The 18,587-nt window shown below is 43.2% G+C and overlaps 1 protein-coding gene across 1 annotated transcript in view; it reads left to right on the forward strand.

Moving 5' to 3' along the window:
- The window catches only part of MTIF2 (mitochondrial translational initiation factor 2), a gene marked incomplete in the record, with an annotated part of 1,010,271 nt that overhangs the window by 49,189 nt on the left and 942,495 nt on the right, over nucleotides 1-18,587 (forward strand). The window contains 1 exon segment of the mRNA XM_044055171.1: nucleotides 3,481-3,687. Coding sequence (XP_043911106.1) covers nucleotides 3,484-3,687 — 204 coding nt within the window.

The following is an 18,587-nucleotide window of genomic DNA, read 5'->3' on the forward strand; positions in this document are numbered from 1 at the left end:
AAATTTAGAAAAATGTGTATTGTCGCCCTGTCAGTCTGTCACCTTTTATAGGCGCAAATTTAAATACAAATGACAGGTCAGCCAGCCTCCCACCAAACAGGGTGTTAGTCATTTGCCGACATGTGCAGGTCTTGTTAGGATGCAAGAGAATTCAAGCCAGGTTCGTCCTCCAAACACTGGGTCTCATGGCAGCAGAGATCATACTTGTCCCTCTGGCTTGTTTTCACATGACGATCCTCCAGTGGCTTCTTTTCACCCAATGGTCCTTCCAGCAGCTTCCCATGTCTCACATGATTATTATCACAGAAGCATGCAAAAAGCACCTTGCGTGATGGATGGTCTCCACATCAGTGCCCCAGGGCAGACAATTTGTACTTCCCCCTCCAGTTGCTACGGTGACCACAGATGCCTCCCTGATCGGGTGGGGGTGGGGCATTATCGGGGCAGAACAGTCCAGGGCACCTGGCAACCTCAAGAGTACCATCTGCACATAAACGTCTTGGAGATGAGGGCCGTGCTTTTAGCGTTGCAAGCTCTTCAGGACTCTCTTCCTACTGGGACCATTGCAATTCAAACGGACAATTTGTCAGTCGTGTGGTACATCAACAAGCAGGGCGGGACCAGGTCCTACCCCCTATGTTGAGAAGCACTCAGACTCTGGCAGAGGGCGATCTCTTCCCAACGGTTTCTGACCCAACGCACATCCCTGGGAGATCCAACATCATAGCAGTCAGGCTGAGCAGAGCAATTCTCATGCCTCACGAGTGGTCTCTGAATCAGGTAGTGACGGACCAAATATTCCGCAAATGGGGACAACCTTGCTGCGACCTCTTTGCCACCCCCTTCAACAGCAAGTGCAGCACTTTCTTCTCTCTCCTTCCACTTCCGGGACATTCCCCCAGAGATGCTCTAGTCCATGATTGGCCTCAGGGACTTCTGTATGCATTCTCTCCTCTTCCCCTAATCCCCAAGCTGATACAGAAAGCTACCGTATTGGGCTGCAAAATGATCCTCATTGCTCCTTACTGGACTCGACAAATATGGTTCCCGTTCCTGCATCATCATCTTCCCGAGCAGCCTTGGACTCTGGACACAGTTCCAGACCTTCTGATCCATCAATCGGGTGGGCTGCACCATTCACTACAATCTCTCCAGCTCACTGCTTGGTTGCTCCACTTCAACCTTAGCCATGCTTCCTGATATCTCCCACTCTGTGCATGAAATAATTTTATCATTGCACAAGTCTACCACTAGAAAAACTTACGCTAGTAAGTGGAAACGTTTTTCTTCCTGGGCAGAGGGTAAGAGTATAGTCCCCTTTTCAGTCCCTGTACACCACATGTTGGAATTTCTTGCGTAACTCTCTCATGCTGGGTCAGCTTCTACTACCATTAGAGTTCAGTTAGCTGCAATTTCAGATTTTCTCATTGGCCTGTCGGAAAGTAATATAATGTCTTATAAGCTTTGCAAAGCTTTTCTCAGAGGGACCATTCTGCTCAGGCCCCCAGTGAGAGATTCTCCACCTTCGTGGGATCTGAATTTGATTCTAGCTTCTCTAATTTTGCCCCCCTTCGAACCTGCAGCTTCTTGTTCTTTGAAGTTTTTATCTTGGAAAACCCTCTTTCTGGTAGCGATTACTTCAGCCAGAAGAGTTTCGGAACTCCAGGCTCTTTTGTATCCGTCCTCCGTACCTAGTGTTCCACAATGACAGGGTTGCTCTCAGCACTAATCCTTCCTTCCTAGGTCTCTTCTGAGAATAACTTGAATCAGTCCATTGACCTTCCTGTGTTTTTTCCCAACCACTCCAACAGGGTGGAATAGAAGTTGCATCAGTTATATGTTCACAGGAAACTGCACTTTTATTTGCATAGGACTAAGGACATCAGAAAATCGGACCAGCTTTTCCTTTCTTATGCTGAGGGTAAACAAGGTCTAACAATCTCAAAAGTAACCTTATCCAGGTGGTTGACTTCTATCATCACATTTATCTATCGGCTAAGGAATAAAGAATTGCCTGTTAAACCAAAAGGTCACTCCACCAGAGCTTTAGCCACTTCTGTGGCTTGCCCATGGAATCTATTTGTGCAGCGGCCACCTGGGCCAACCCTCATACTTTAATTTCGCATTATAAGTTGGACGTGGTTTCCAGGGGCAGAGCTGATTTTGGTTCTACTGTTCTGAAGAGTTTGTTCCAATGAGCCACCCAGGATTTTAGGTGCTAGGGACGCTGTCCCACCCAGCAAGAATGAAGGTGAGATAGACAACTTAACATAAAGAAGTTGTGTACCTACCATAACGTTCCATGTTAGTTGTCTCCTCTCGCCTTCTTTCTTGGGTCCCACCCTCCATCCCCCTATCCTAGTAGACCGAGAAGAGTTCTGTATGTTTTTTCACTGGCTGAGTCTTCTCTGGCTATTCCTCTCTACCTGATGGTCTGTATGGTAGGGTTTATGTATTATAGGATAGGATTCTTTCCTTTTAAAGTCTGCAGTTAGACTTACCAAATGAGATCTGGGTATCTAGCGCCAGGCATCATGGGATATGGGGAGGCCTCGAGCTAGTAAACAGCTCTCGAGCTTTAGAAGATGGCCGAGTCTGAGCCGAGCCCCAACCAGCAAGAATGAAGGCGAGAGGAGACAACGAACATGGAACGTTATGGTAGGTACATAACTTCTTTTTTTTCATCATGCAAATGTTTTTTTTGTGTGAAGTTTACTTTTACCAGGGAAGTCCTCATGTTTAACTTAACCAAAAGAAGGCCTCTTAAAAAAATAAAAGCATTTAGAGAATAAAAAACTTGAAAAATGTAAGTACAGAACTAGAAGAACTCTCTTTCATTAAGTGAACACATTTGTTCATTTTGTGTTTTATCATCTTTCATATATGTGCAAGATTTCATCAGACTGCATATTTGAAAGATGAAAGCACTAACTGAACTGAAGTGTGTATGAAACAAAACATTTCTTGTCATTCGTACTTGGCTGATTTTTTCTTTTTTAAAATCTTCATATTTGGCTGTTTGAATTTTTGTGGTGTTTACGTAGTGAAGATATGTTAAGGATGTGTAGTTAGTGGTTCTTATCACTACTGCCTCTGTTCTGGATTGCAGATTTGGATTATTCCAGTTTTAATACATTTTACCACATTTATGGGGAAGAAGTTTAGGGGTGTGGAAAATTTACTGCAGTTGTTTAGAAGTGGTTTATTTACTAGTCACTAGTGTCAAAAATGCCAAGTGTTCAGAGGCAGCCGCTTGGTTTGCAGGTCATGCCATTTTTATTGCCTTGTATGTAAAGGATATGGGTACTTGGGTTCCAAAGTCTTATTCTGTGAATTTGCTTTAGAATGTGTATGTAGAATGTATTTTTTTTTCTTAAGTTCTGAGATAATCAATCTGAAAGCTCTAAATGTGGGACTTTTGGAGAAGTTGACAATTGTGTTTCACTTATAATCTTTTACCCGATCATGCTTTTTTGGCAGGCAATGAACAGGAGGCTCATTTTAAAGGTGGAACATCTGGTGCGGTACCAGAGTTGCTGTAGGCATCTTCATAAAACATGTCGAGTGGTGGGATTACAGTTACAAGCTGTAAAAGCTGTGCGGGTATTTTCTCATTGCATCATGTGGCAAAGAAACAGCTGGCGTCAAATCTCTGTAACACAAGCCACATTCTTTGCTGCAAAGGAGGTAGGTAGGAAGTTGCATTCCTGCATTATGGTTGCTTTCCTTTCAACTTACGGAAAGCCTTTGAATTATATTAGCCAAGTATTGAGGAAAACACATTTCCTTCCAGAAAAAACTAGTAAGACTAGTTGTATTTCTTTAATAAAAATATGCATGATACAAGACTAAGTATACTTATTGGAAAATGAGATTTTCTTCTCATCTATTTATTATCCTTGTGAAGGCTGCCAGCCCAGCTAGCTGAAATTTTGTAAATAATTCTATGTTGTCTGTGAATAGTAATATGGTTTGTATGCTTGTCTTACAAATCCTAAGAAAACTGTATGTTATGTACTGAGCTTCAAGAATGTAAGTGCACTACTGGAAAAGAAGAGAAATGTATATCAACTATATGCCTATACAAATGTATGTTTTGATATTAAGAAGCTGAAACATACAGCGTTAACTTGCAAAACTCTAAGAAAATAAGTTCAAATTGTTTACAACTGTGCTGTCTCCCAGTTTCAGCTAGGAGACAGGATGTCTACAGCTAGAAGTTCTTTCTATTGTCTGGAAACAGAAATAATTACAGGTTTCAAAAGTAAAAGTTTTTAACTGTTTTACGACTTCCAGTTCCAGGCAAATTTTTGACACAGAGGTGTCGAATAGTGATGTCATCCAGCTAACCCAGCAGTAATGTGTATTATTAATTTAAGAACAATCTCTCAGAGAAAGTCTGCATTTTGTATCTTGTCTTGGATTAGAAAACATCCATTCAACACTTGTATTTGCCTGGCTCTGTAAGTTATTTAGAACATAGTTTCTCTTAGAGATAGATAGGAATATAGTAAGATCAGTCGAAGTTTTCTGTATTTATGAGAGACTGTCCTGCAATGTTGTTTTAAAGTATTTCCAGTAATTCTGAACTCTGTTGTTACTGTGTCGTATTGTCTTGTTCTTTTATTATTTATTATTAAATATATTTAAACGTTTGAATTGTGGCTGGTTTGTTTAGAGATATTTAAGCTCTGAGAGTACTCTCATATTTATTTGGTGACACTGTATAGGTCACTCCAAAATAGCCTTAAAAGTTTGGTCACACTTGCTATTTAGGTAACATTACACAGTAGAATTGGTCTCCCCTTTGGGAAGGACATTAAAGTAGTTGATAAGTAAGGGTGGTTGGTGGCAGTGCTTACTACCTTATAGTCTGTGCAGGGGGGCATAGCTAGTAAATCTATGCCAGCCTTCCCCAAGAGTGTCTGTATATTTGTATCTAAATCAAATCTCAAAGTGTGTGTGTGTCAGCTACTTGGGCAGGGACACGGAGCACTGGTTGGACAGAGAGGGTGCTTGAGGTTTTGGCTTGACCATTCTGCTGAGATCTTAACCCTGTAGCTGTGCCAGTAGGGAGTCTTCTTTGGGATCTGGAGAGAGAGAGAGAGAGAGAAACCAGCCCCAGACTGATTTGTGATCTCTGTGCTCTTAAGGCAAGTTGTACTTTACTGTGTGTGTACTTTCATCCTTTCAATGTGCACGTACCTCACTGGTGTTAGTGTTGAGGATTGAAGCTCCTTGATTACTGGGCCCAGTGCAGGGGCATCATATATTAATTGTTTGGCAGTGGTGGGATAGTCGCATCACATTTTAATTGGTTGATAGTGGTGAGATAGCCACATCCCATATTACTTGGCTTGTAATGGTGTAGATATTGAATTCCTGTAGCTTGTGTACAGTGATCACCGAAGATGTTTTTGTATGCTAAATCAGCCATGCAGTGAACCTTCAGAGTTCATATCAGAATTGTTTTTATTTCTTTTGTTAGCTTAGTTAGTCAGGGAGAGCAGGTAAGCATGTCAGTAGAGGGGTATGGCAAGCTGAAAAGGAACCAGTTGGCTGAGATGTGCCAGGCTTATGGGCTGGTGCATGTCAACCTGACTAAGGCAGACATGATTGCAGCTTTAGTTACAGCTGTGTCAGGGAATAGCAACCAGGAGGACAGTTAGACTGGCGTAGAGATGTACACTTCTCAGAGAATGGACAGCTCAATCTTTCCGCAGAGGCAATATGAAAAGGTAATGCTGACTCTTAGCCAGAGTCATGGAGGTAATAGGGAAGGGAGTAACTGAATCCCAGAAGCAACAGAGGTCAGCAAATTTCTTCCACAATTTACAGAGGAGGATAATTTTGATAGATGTTCTTCATCTCACATTGCTGCAGTCCTTACATATGGGTAGTCCGCTGTCCTCGGTCGGCCCGAATACCAAAGTATTAGGCTGACGTCGGTCAAGGCTTAAACTGACATCAGGACGCCAGGGTACAAAAGCGCATGACCGACGCCATTTCTCAGTCTTTTGCCGCATGGTCCGATGCAGAAGCAGCGTTGTAAGTGCCGTCATCGGCGCTCTGAAATTTTTCAAATTGGAGTTTCAGACCGAATCCAAGTTGGCTAAGTACCTGCTAGAATATTTTGTTTTTTTCTTGCCTCAGTGTTTACCGGATGTCAGAAAAAGTGAATAACTGTATTTTGTGGGAAACAGATACCGCATAGGGATTATCATTCTTTGTGTATTCCTTGTTTGGGGCCTGAGCACGACGTTGTTGGGTGTCGCTTTGTGCTAGGTTCAATAAACGCACTATTGCGAAGGTTAGATTGTGCTAGGCTGGTCTTTGGGAAGCGGTGCAATTATAATATGCCGCCGGATTCTCCGGCGCCCGCTTCGCGAAGAAGCGCAAAGACAAAGCAGTTAAACCCAGGTAAGATGAGTCGTCCGTTCCGGACGCCGGTTCTTTAGAGGTTTCAGTGGAACCGTGGTTCCGACGGAGACTTCTCTGGAGTCTCAGGGGAGACTTTGATTTTGCAGGAGATGGTCTCAGGAGGCAGGTCAGGCTGAAGGGGCTTCTCAAGTTACTGTACTCCTCCCTTCCTAGGGTGGTTAGGCCTTCTCCTTCTGTTTCCAAGGCTTCTCCCAGAGGCAGGCCAGTTTTAGCTTCTGTTGGTGTCACTCCTAGTTCAGCAGGGTCTGTGCCTAAGAAGCACATGCTTAAAATGGCAGAAGATTTGATTACTCTGATTAGAGGTTCTTTGCCCCTCCTGATAAGAGGCCTAGGGTGGAGCCAGAGTTGGGAAGTTTTGAGCAGGCTTGATGTTTCAGAGTCTTCAGCTGAAGACTTGCAGGAGTACTCTCCTTATTCTGATTCTGATGCAGATGATTCCACTCCTTCTGCTTCTCCTCCAGAGGATTTTTCTTTTTCAGAGACACTTCATTCTATGAGGGAACATTTTAAGTGGGAAGGTCAGGACTTCTCTGATTCTCGGAAAAGGCTTAGGGAATTTTTTCTGTTTCCCCCGCATAGGCCCTTGGCTATACCCCTGTTCTGGATGTTGTGGAAGATGTGTTTGCAGAGGCTTCACTTAATCCTGATTCTCTGCCTCCTGCTCCTGTTAAACCGGATAGGTATTACAGGGTGCCTGAGGCTCATAAATATCTTTATAAGAGTCCTAGGGCGGACCCAGAAACTATTAGTCAGGGACCTAAGGGTGTCAAGGCCTCTGTTGTAAAAACCGTTCCTCTGGATAAAGAAGCCAGAGCTTTGGATAGATGGGGAAAGAAGGTCTATACATCTTCTACCTTAGCTATGAGGGCTTTGAATTGCCAGTTTCATATGTTGAAATATCAAAACTTTCTTCTTTCTCAACTGAAGTCTAAGGTGGATGCTCTGGAAGGCATTGAGTGTAAAGAATTACAAGATTTGGTGCATGTCTCTGAACTGGGTAAGCATTCATTACAGTGTGGTTTTGATGCTGTGCAGGCCTGCCTAGGGTGGCTGCCACTGGCTCAGTTCTTCGTGAGGCACGCCTGGCTGAAGGATCAGAATTTATCTGACCATGTTAAGACAAGGATTTTGGATGCTCCTTTGCAGTCTGATGTGTTGTTTGGTTCACCTGTGGAGTCAGTCTTGAAGAAAATGGAAGACAAGGCTAAGTCTATGCAGGCTGTTAAAGATTTTTGAAAGTTCAGCCTCCAAGTTTAGTAGGAATTGGCCTGCTAAGGGGTGGACGTATCCTTCTTATGATTCTCAGTCTAGGGGTAGATCTAGACGTGGTAGGGGCAGAGCTCAGAGTTCTTTCAGACCTAGAACAGGGAGTTCACCTGCACAATCTTCGGGTGAGGGCAGGGGCCAGTCCTTTCGTAAACAGGCCCAATGACCTACTTTTTCAGCTGCCAGATCCTTCTTGCCTGGCAGCACCTTTGGGAGGAAGGTTAGCACTTTTCAAGGAAAATTGGATGTTGATCACCCAAGACAAATGGGTATTGGATATCATACACCAGGGTTACAAGTTTTATTTCCATACCTTGCCTCCTTTCAAAGGCATGCCGGACGTTCCTCCTCAGCAAAGACTAGAGGCTCACAAACAAATTTCTCTACTACTTCACATAGGGGCCATACAACCGGTCCCTCTGTCAGAAGTGGGCCTAGGAATTTATTCTCGCCTGTTTCTAGTACCAAAGAAAGGAAACGCGTGGAGACCAATTTTGGATTTATCTATCCTCAACACATATCTGGACATTCCCAAGTTCAAAATGTTGACGTTACAACAGCTTTTACCTCTGCTGGGCAAAATCACTGGATGGTGACTCTGGATCTCAAGGAAGCTTACCTTCATGTTCCTATCAGGCCCAGTTGCAGGCAGTATCTGCGGGCTGGGACTTCACATTATCAGTTCTCTGCATTGCCCTTTGGCTTATCTACTGCGCCCAGAGTGTTCATGAAGGTTCTGGCTCCAGTGGTAGCTTTCTTCAGGCTAAGAGGAATACAAATCTATCCTTATTTGGACGATTGCCTGATTCTGGCCCAAGAAAAGGACGAACTTCTTCATCATTTACAGTATGTGATGGCAGTGTTAAGATGCCTGGGGTATTCTGTGAACGAAATAAAGTCCAGTCTAGTACCCTCTCAGGACATGTGCTTTCTGGGTGTGAGACTGAATACAGCATCCCAGATGGCCTTTTGACCCCGGACAAACAAAAGAATCTTTCGCTTTACTTCCACCAATTGTCTCGTCAGTCCAGGCTGACTGCAAAGACAGTCCTTCAAGCCTTGGGGTTCATGGCATCTTGTATTCTGGTACTTCCCAATGCCAAACTGCATATGAGGAAGCTACAGTGGTATCTCAAGAATGTATGGACACAGCACTGCCAAGATTTGGACGCTGTCATTCAGATAATACCTTGCATTCAAAAGGAATTTTTGTGGTGGGCTCAGGAATGTCACCTAAACAAGGGACTCTCTGTGACCCGGCCGGAGGCGAGTCAGATTTTAACGACAGATGCCTCAGACAAAGCTTGGGGAGCTCATCTAAATGGAAAATGGGTACAAGACACGTGGCCTGCCAGACTTCAACATCTACATATCAACTTGAAGGAGATGTTAGCAGTCCAATTTGCATTGATAGCTTTCAAGGATTTACTTCTTCCAGGGCAGGTGTTGATTCAAACAGACAACACAACTGTCATGTGGTACATCAACAAGCAAGGGGGAACGCATTCTTATCCTCTATGCAGACAAGCAATGATTTTGTGGGAGACTGCTCTCAGTTTACAGCTAAATCTTCAGGCAAGGTTTCTGCCAGGAGCACAGAACTCCTTAGCAGATGTGTTGAGCAGACAAATTATGGATCCCCACGAGTGGAAATTGGATCCTCATGTATTGATTGACAGTGTTATGGGGAACTCCAGACATAGATCTGTTCGCTTCGCCACTAAATTACCAGCTGCCAAAGTTTTGCACAAAAAGGTTTCATCCCACAGCTTGGAAAGTGGATGCTCTCTCATTCAATTGGAGCAATCTTCACTTGTATGCCTTTCCACCTCTGCCTCTCCTCCCAAAGGTACTGCTGAAGGTCAGACAGGACAAGCCAAACATGATTTTAATAGCTCCAGATTGGCCTCGACAGCACTGGTACCCATTACTGAGAAGTCTGGTACAGGAGCCTCCATGGCCTTTGCCTTCGATTCCTCACCTGCTGTCTCAGGAGAACAGTCATTTACTCAATGTCAAACTTCATTCTCTACATCTGACAGCCTGGCATATTCTGTTTTAAACCCTGGAGGGTCTCAGCTTCCACAACAAGTTTTGAATGTTATTTTGGAGGCCAGAAGGCCTAGTACAAGGAAAGTTTACGCAGATAAATGGAGGAGATTTTTATTTTGGAGTACAGCAAAGGACTTTGATGTTTCTAAACCTAATTTAAGTGTTGCGCTCAATACCTTACTGAGTTATTGGACAAAGGTTTGTCTTCTCCTCTATAAAGGTTCATGCTGCAGCAATTTCTGCTCACTATGACTGTGACCCACCATTATTTTCTCAGCCTTTGTTTAAGCAATTCCTTAGAGGGGCAAAGAATATAAGACCCCAGAGCTCCTACTCTTGCTTGGGATCTCAATTTTGTGTTGGAGAAACTCACTCTACAACCTTTTGAGCCTGCAGCATCGGCAGAGTTGAAATATTTATCATGGAAGACTGCTTTTTGTTGGCCATTACCTCTAAGTAGAAGGGTTTCTGAATTACAGGCCCTTATGGCAGTTGAGCCTTTCTTAATTTTCCACAAGGATAGGGTGTCTTACTAACCCTTCTTTTATGCCTAAAGTGGTTTCTAGTGTGGCTTTAAACCAAACTATTCATTTGCCTACTTTTTATGCAAACCCCAAAATAAAGGGGAAAGGATTTTGCACACTTTGGATATACACAGACAGTTGCGATATTATTTGAGCAGAACTAAAGGGTTCAGGCAGTCTCAGCAGTTGTTTGTTTCTTTTGCTTTGGGTTCTCAGGGCAAACCTGTTTCAAAACAAACTATTTCTAAGTGGATTGGTTTTGTATTGCTTTCTGTTATTCCCATCATGGTAAGGAGATTCCAGCTGGGATTATGCCTCATTCCACTAGGGCTACTGCCACTTCTACAGCTTTTTAAGGGGTGGCTACTAAAGATATTTTGGAAGCAGCTACTTGGAGTTCAGTGCATACTTTCTCTAAGCATTACCACCTTCCACTTTACTCTAAATCTAGGGCTGGATTTGCCACTGCAATTTTACAGGGCATTTTGGCAGCTCCTAATGCTTTATAGTTTGGCCATCCTCCCTTACCTCTGCTTTGGGATTCTACCCATATGTAAGGACTGCAGCAATGTGAGATGAAGAACATAGTACAGTTTTGTACCTACCATAAATGTAGATGTTCAAGATCCACATTGCTGCAGTCCACACCCTCCCTCCTTCCCCTGTTGTTGAAGGTGGTGGTGTGGTTTGTGTTGTACATATTGTAAATATGGTTAGTGCACGGGTGGTTGGTTAGTTTTGCTGGTTTTGGCTGTGGCCTTCTTGTTAGGCCTTCTGACATCTGGGGCAAGAAAAGACTGAGGAAATGACGCCGGTACCCTGACGCCCTGATGTCAGTTTTAAGCGCCTTGACATATGTAAGGACTGCAGCAATGTGGATCTTCGAACATCTACATTTATGGTAGGTACAAAACTGTACTTTTCATTCATATGTTTGAGAGGGCATGTAAACAGTATGATGTTTACTAAGGGCTCTGGGTGTGGTTCCTGACCCCCCTTACTCCATGGTAAAGCTGTAACTGTTCTTTACAAACTGTCTGATAACGACTGCTTAAGTTATAATGTTGTAAAAAAGCTGTTTAGCAATGTTTTAAGTTAACACCTGAAGCTTCTAGGAAAAATTTCATGAGCATTGATTCAAGGCAGATGAAAGTGTGTGTGTGACTATGTTGCTGAACTAAGCACTTTGGGTGAGTGGATGTCAGGTCACCACTTTTGAAGGGCTGGGTGACCTTTTGGTGAGGGAACAAGCCCTTAGCACTTTGCCTGAGGACATGAGAATCTGGTTAGCTGATAGACAATGCCTTACTGTAGTTGAGTTGGGGAAGAAGACCTATACCTTGCAAGCAGGGCATCCCTGCACAGGAAAGGGACACCCAGTGCTGCTCATGGGTCAGAGGAAACCCATGGTGGGCAGCCCAGACTGCCCCAACAGTATCTGCCAGTAGCAAGGGAAGCCACTAGTTGAGGTGCACATCCAGGATTAAATGCAACTAATGGGGCCATGTAGCATATAAATGTCCACAGAGGCAAGGTGGGGAACAAAACGTTGGAGAGCCAGTATGTGGGAATGACAAAATGCCAACAATAGGTTGTCTTGAGACAACAAGGGTACCAAACTACCATCCTGCAGATGTCCTGATAGGGAATGATTTTGATAATGCAGTACCATGTGCTCATGCAGTTACATGCAGTCAGGCTTGGAGACGAGCATGTGGGTCTAGTAGCCTGGGGCAGACACAGACAGACTACACACTTGCAGCCAGGACTGTTGCGATGATTACTTCAGGGAGGGAGCTACCCGGTAGCAGTGAGACTGAAGGTGAGCCACAGCTGCTTGTTGGTACTGATGTTCCCTTGGACAGAGTGACTGCAAGGGCAGAGGTGGTGAGTAGTAGTATCCAGGCTAACAGTGAGCCATCGCTGTCGGAGGGTAGCAGACTTCCTGTGGAAGGGGAGCTGGGTCGGGTTATACAAAGAGAGTGTTGAGACAGGCTCAGGTAGCTAGTGAGGCACGTGATTTCCAAGGGAAAGGGGAATCTGTATACTATGAGAAAGGGTTTTTTTGCAGAGAGAGTAGACCCCTGAGGGAGGGCTAGAGTGTGAGAGAATACCATCTGGCACTTCTAGCCATAGGTACATGAGCAAACCAACACCACAAACTGTTGAAAAGACAAATATGCAAGACAAAGGCACCTAAACACTCGTCAGTCGTCAGCTATTCAGCTCTTTAATAAAAAGAAAAGTAACTGGTAACTGCTGGGTATTTGAGGTGCCTTTTTCCTGCATATTTGTCTTTTCAACTTCTAGCTATAGCCCATGATATTCCCTTTGCAGATTATATAGGCATAAAATATACCAAGCAATGTATTATGCAGAACTTTTATTGGCCTGGGATTTCCAGGTGAGCAGTTCCAAAAGGTAGGCAAGACAGGAGACGAGGTGAAAGCTCCTTTGGGAAATAGGAAATTCACCCCGGGGATCACCTCTGTGGCTCTGCTAGACAGTGGCACAGGAAAATAATTTTCTTGGGTGGCAAAAGCCAGGGTACCGTTTTGGCTGGGCTTGTATAGGCCCCAGGGCCAATAGCCTAGTACCTACCTATGATGCCTTTGCCTGTGATAGAGGAGCCATTTCAGAAGGTAGCTATGGATATTGTGGGGTCTCTGAGTACCTCAAGTTCCACAGGGAAAAAGTATATCCTAGTGGTAGTAGATTATGCTACCAGATACTGAAGCAGTGGCTATGTCCTCCATTGAGGCAGAAAAGGTGGCAAATGCTTTGTTGGAGATTTTCAGCAGGGTAGGTTTCCCAAAAGAAATACTGACTGACAGAGGTACCAATTTCGTGTCAGGCCTGCTGGCTTGTCTGTGGAAGTACTGTGGGCTGAAGCACCTAAAAGACCCACCCCTACCATCCCCAGACTAATGGTCTTGTTGCGAGGTTGAACTCTAGACTCAGGTCCATGCTACAGGCATTTGTAGATCATTTTAAGAGGGATTGGGACAAATATTTGCCCCATCTGTTTACTTGCAGAGAGGTTCCCCAGGAATCCACAGGCTTTTTCACCCTTTGAGGAGTTGTATGGACATAGGGTGAGGGGATCTCTAGATTTAATTTGAGATGAGTGGGAGGGTGAGTGTGAATCCCAAAAGGAGTCTGTTGTGGCATATGTCCTAAACCCCAGGACAAGGCTCAGAGTACTCGTAGGGTTGGCTCAGGAGAACCTGGCAGAAGCCCAACAGCAGAAAAAGATCTGGCATGACAGGAATGCTTGAGCTAGAGAATATACTGTAGGGCATCAGGTAATGTTTTTTATTCCTGTCAGACACAACAAGCTACAAGCTGCAAGCAGCTTGGGATGGACCCTACAAGGTGGTAAGGAAAATCAGTGATGCTAAGTACATGGTAAAACTGCTAGGCAGGGGCACAAATTGTACCATGTTAACATATTGAAACCTTACCATGATAGAGAGGCTCTTGTGCTGAGTATTTGCAGTGGATTGCAAGAGGAGTCTGCTGGACATCTGGTGACTGATCATCTCAGTGAGGCTCAGACTGGCACCTCAGTGGAGGGGGTAGCAGTGTCCCAGCAGATATTTCCTACCCATGTTCGAGAAGTCTGAGCAGTGTTAGAGGAGTTGGGAAACATGTTCACTGGGAAACCAGGGTGCACCCACCTGGTGCAGCACCATGTGGGTACAAGACCCCAAAGGCCTATTAGGCAGGCCCCTTATAGGGTGCCTGAGGGAGGAGATGCAGGAAGTGTTGCAACTAGGAGTAATTCAAGAATCCAGCAGTCCCTGTGCCTCCCCAGTGGTGCTTGTACCAAAGGATGGCAACATCAGGTTCTGTGTGGACTACAGAAAATTAGTCACACACAGTCAGATGCTTAGCCCCACCCATCTGCTCTAGGGCTTCATCTGTCCTAGGCATGGAGTAATTATCTTACCACCATTGATCTTACCAAGGGTTACTGGCAGGTGCCCTTGATTCCTAGTGCTAGAGAGAGGTCAACCTTTGTGACTCATTTTCGCTTGTATGAGTTCACAGAGATGCTCTTTGGGATGAAAAATTCCCTGGCAACTTTCCAGAGGCTGGTAGATTGTATCCAAGCAGGAGATTGTGCCCTTGCTTATCTAGATGATATTGCCATCTACAGTCATTCCTGGCAGGAGCACCTTCAGCATGTCATGTAGGTGTTGGGCAGATTGCAGAGGGCATGGTTGACCATTAAGCCCAGCAAATGTCAGGTGGGTATGGCAGAGGTCTCCTACCTGGGACATACAGTGGGGAGTGGTAAGATCAGGCCAGAACCTGCCAGAGTGGAAGCCATTCAGGCATGGCCTGCATCTGTTACCAAAAAGCAGGTGAGGGCATTCTTAGGGACAGTAGGGTACTACAGAAAGTTTGTCCCTAGTTATAGTACCATAGCTGCCCCCCTCACAGACCCGAAAAGGAAAAACAGGCGAGATAAGGTAGTGTGAACCCCAGCATGTGAGTAGGCATTCCCGAAGGTTAAAGGAGCTTTGGGAGAACCCCCTGTGTTAGCCAGTCCAGATTAAGCAAAGAATTTGTTTAGGTGGATGCTTCAAATCATGGGGTGGGGCTGTACTTAGCCAGATTTCTTCAGCGGGAGAAAAGCACCCAGTGGTTTATCTCATTCATAGGCTCCAACCCAGGGAGGAATGCTATGCAGCTGTAGAAAGGGAATGTCTAGCCATAGTGTGGGCAATACAGAAACTTCAGCCTTATCTGTATGGAAGGAAATTCACTGTATTTAGACCACAATCCCCTAACATGGCTACATAGAGCCAGCCAGAAAAATGCCATGTTTCTAGGGTGGAGCCTAGGGTTGCAAACATATGATATAACAATGCAGCATTGCAGTGGTGTTAGCAATACCAGTGCCGATGGGCTCTCAGGACAGGGAATGGGGTAAGATATTCCCAGACAGGCTCAACCCTTTCAAGCAGTGTTTCTCAAGGGTTACTTGAAAAACTAGCTTGAGTTTTCGTAGGGGGAGAATTGTGAAGGCAGCCAGCCCAGCTAGCTGGAATTTTGTAAATAATTCTGTTATTGATGAATAGTAATATGGTTTGTATGCTTGTATTACAAATTTAAGAAAGCTGTATGTTATATACTGAGCTTCAAGAATGTAACCACAGTGTACCTTACTCGAAAAGAACAGAAATGTATATGCCTATGCAAATTGTTTTGATGGAAGCTGGAACATACAGAGTTAACTTGCAAAAACTCTAAGAAAATAAGTTGAAATTGTTTACCAGCTTGCCAGGCCTGATGCACAACCTTCAACGAAGGTACGCCCATTCACACATGTCTCCACGCAGAAGACGCTCTAGCTGAGAATCTAACTGGACAGCATCTTACTATGAGGCGACAATGCTAGTAATGTGTATTATTAATTTAAGAACAATCTCTCAGAGAAAGTCTGCATTTTGTATCTTGTCTTGGATCTGAAAACATCCATTCAACATTTGTATTTGTCTGGCTCTGTAAGCAAGTTATTTAGAACATAGTTTCTCTTGGAGATAGGAATGTAGTAAGATCAGTCTAGTTCTGTATTTGTGAGGCTGTCCTACAATGTTGTTTAAAGTATTTCCTGTGAGTCTGAACTCTGTCACTGTGCCAAGTTATTAAGTATTGTCTTGTTCTGTTATTCTTTATTATTAAATATATATTTAAACCTTTTAATTGTGGCTGGTTTGTTTAGAGAGATTTAAGCTCTGAGAGTACTTGCATATGTATTTGGTGACACTGTATAGACCACTCCTAAATAGCTTTAAAAGTGTTGTCGCACTGGATACTGGTAACATTACACAGTAGAATTGGTCACCCCTTTGGGAAGGGCCTTAAAGTAGCTGATAAGTCAGGGTGGTTGGTGGCAGGGCTTACTACTTTATAGTCTGGGCAGAAGGGAGCATAGCTAGTAACACTTGAAGAGTGAAAAATGTCCTAGAGCTGGATTAACACTCAGTTTTCACCTCAGAGCAACTAATAGCAGAACAGAAACAAAATAACCACAGCTGAGGAATGAAAATAGAACTCCAAATTTAATGAAACAAGGTAGAAAGTAAGTGCTTTTGCGATCTCACACTGATCGCTTCTTCAGACTCTGTTACAAAACAGGTGAGGTCACCATATTTAAACCTAATTAAGACCAATCACAAGTAACAATAAAAATAGTCTGATTAACTTTTAAAGTAACACACTGAATTCTCCATAGGAGAATGCTTTATGAAAAAACATTTGATAAAAACAAAATATAATTTAATAATGAGTACATATGAGTCCATGAACACAGAGGTCTCTACTCCTAAAAGTAATAAATAAATTCAGTGTTTAAGTGGTCTAGCCTTCAGAAAAGGTTTAAGTGACACTGCACTGTTTAACCCAGGTGGTTTTTCAGCTTGTAATAGTAAAATCCATTTCTGTTCAGCTATCTCCACTCTCTTCTTCATGTCACCACCTCTAACATTTTCTTCTAAAACTTCTAGTGCCATAAAACTAAAGGTATGTTGTGTACCTACTTCCTGCACATGTCTTGCCAGGGCATTGGTCTCTTTTACGTTTGCTGTATCCCTTAGGTGTTCTAATGTACGTTCCTTAAAACTTTTGTATTCATCTTTCCTACGTAGAATACATAGCAGTCTTTGCAAAAGTAAAAATAAACTAAGTGCTGTGTCCTGCAATCAGCCTAGAAATTCACCTATATGTTAAAGTCTTGTATTGGATGTCTAAAGACAGAATTAGGATAGATAAGGTTACATGCCATGCAGTTCCTGCATGGAAAAGTCACTTTCCTCTGGGAGGTGATCTTGTTCCTGCTGAAACTTGGTTTATAGCATAGATGCCTTTTTAGTGACTTCTTATTCCTAAAGGAATATTGTGGTCTACCATCTAGTTCATTTACAGATTTTAGTATGCCCCATTTTTTTTCAAAGATTCTGCAGAAAATTCCTACATTGCTTGAATAGGTGATTGGAAACCTAATCTTGCGCTCCACATCAATCTGTTCAATACATATATTACTTCTGCTCTCAGAGAAAAAAGGTCTGCCTTTCAAATTACATTCTGCATACATTTAATTGATATTAGTATCTATATCTTTTTTTCACTGTAACTTCTTTCACTAAATTCTCTTTTCAACATGGAGACTGCATTGTCTAAGCCCTCTTTGGTGTTATGTAGGCGACTGATTCTCATATTCATCGATTATCTACATGTAACCACTGAATTCCTTAGACTTACATTTCAGTATGCGAAAGATTCAATTGATTTTTTAGACGTTAGATTATAGAGAACCTCACAAATGGATATAGCTACCAGTCTTTTTAGGAAACCAAGTAGGAAGAATAATGTCCTGCACAAAACTAGTATGCATCCAAGACATGTCAATAAAAATGTCATTAAGGGACAATTTTATGAGAATTAGTTAAACAGTGCAGTGTCACTTGAACCTTTTCTGAAGGCTAGACCACTTAAACACTGAATTTATTTATTATTATTTTTAGGAGCAGAGACCTATGTGTTCATGGAATCATATGTACTCATTATTAAATTATATTTTAATTGTTTTTATCAAATATTTTTTCATAAAGCATTCTCCTGTGGAGAATTCAGTGTGCTACTTTAAAAGTTAATCAGACGATTTTTATTGTTACTTGTGATTGGTCTTAATTAGGTTTAAATATGGTGACCTTGCATGTTTTGTAACGGAGTCTGAAGAAGCGATCAGTGCGAGATCGCGAAAGCGCTTACTTTCTACCTTGTTTCATTAAATTTGGAGTTGTATTTTCGTTCCTCAGCTGTGGTCATTTTGTTTCTGTTCTGCTATTAGCATAGCTAGTAAACCCATGCCAGCCTTCCCCAGGAGTGTCTGTATATTTGTATATAAACTAAATCACTGTGTGCATGTGTCAGCTAATTGAGCAGGGGCACGAAGCACTGGTTGGGCAGAGAGGATGTTGGAGGTTTTTGCTTGACCACTCTGCTGAGATCTTAACCCTGTAGCTGTGCCAGTGGGGAGTCTTATTGGGGATCTGGAGAGAGAGAAAAAACAGCCCCAGACTGACTGTGATCTCTGTGCACTCGTAAGGCAAATTGCACTTTACTGTGTGTGTACTTGTCATCCTGCGAATGTGCATGTCACTCACTGGTGTTAGTGGTGAGGATTGAGACTGGGCCAGTGCAGGGGCATCACAGTCCTACATGTTTTATTTTCATATTCTGTGTACAGTTTTGTTTTCTTTTTCTTGTGTTTTTGTGGTGGGTTTAAGGGGG

Source organism: Protopterus annectens, chromosome 1.part2 (genome assembly GCF_019279795.1).
Source record: "Protopterus annectens isolate FY-2018-M chromosome 1.part2, PAN1.0, whole genome shotgun sequence".
NCBI classification, from domain to species: Eukaryota; Metazoa; Chordata; order Ceratodontiformes; family Protopteridae; genus Protopterus; species Protopterus annectens.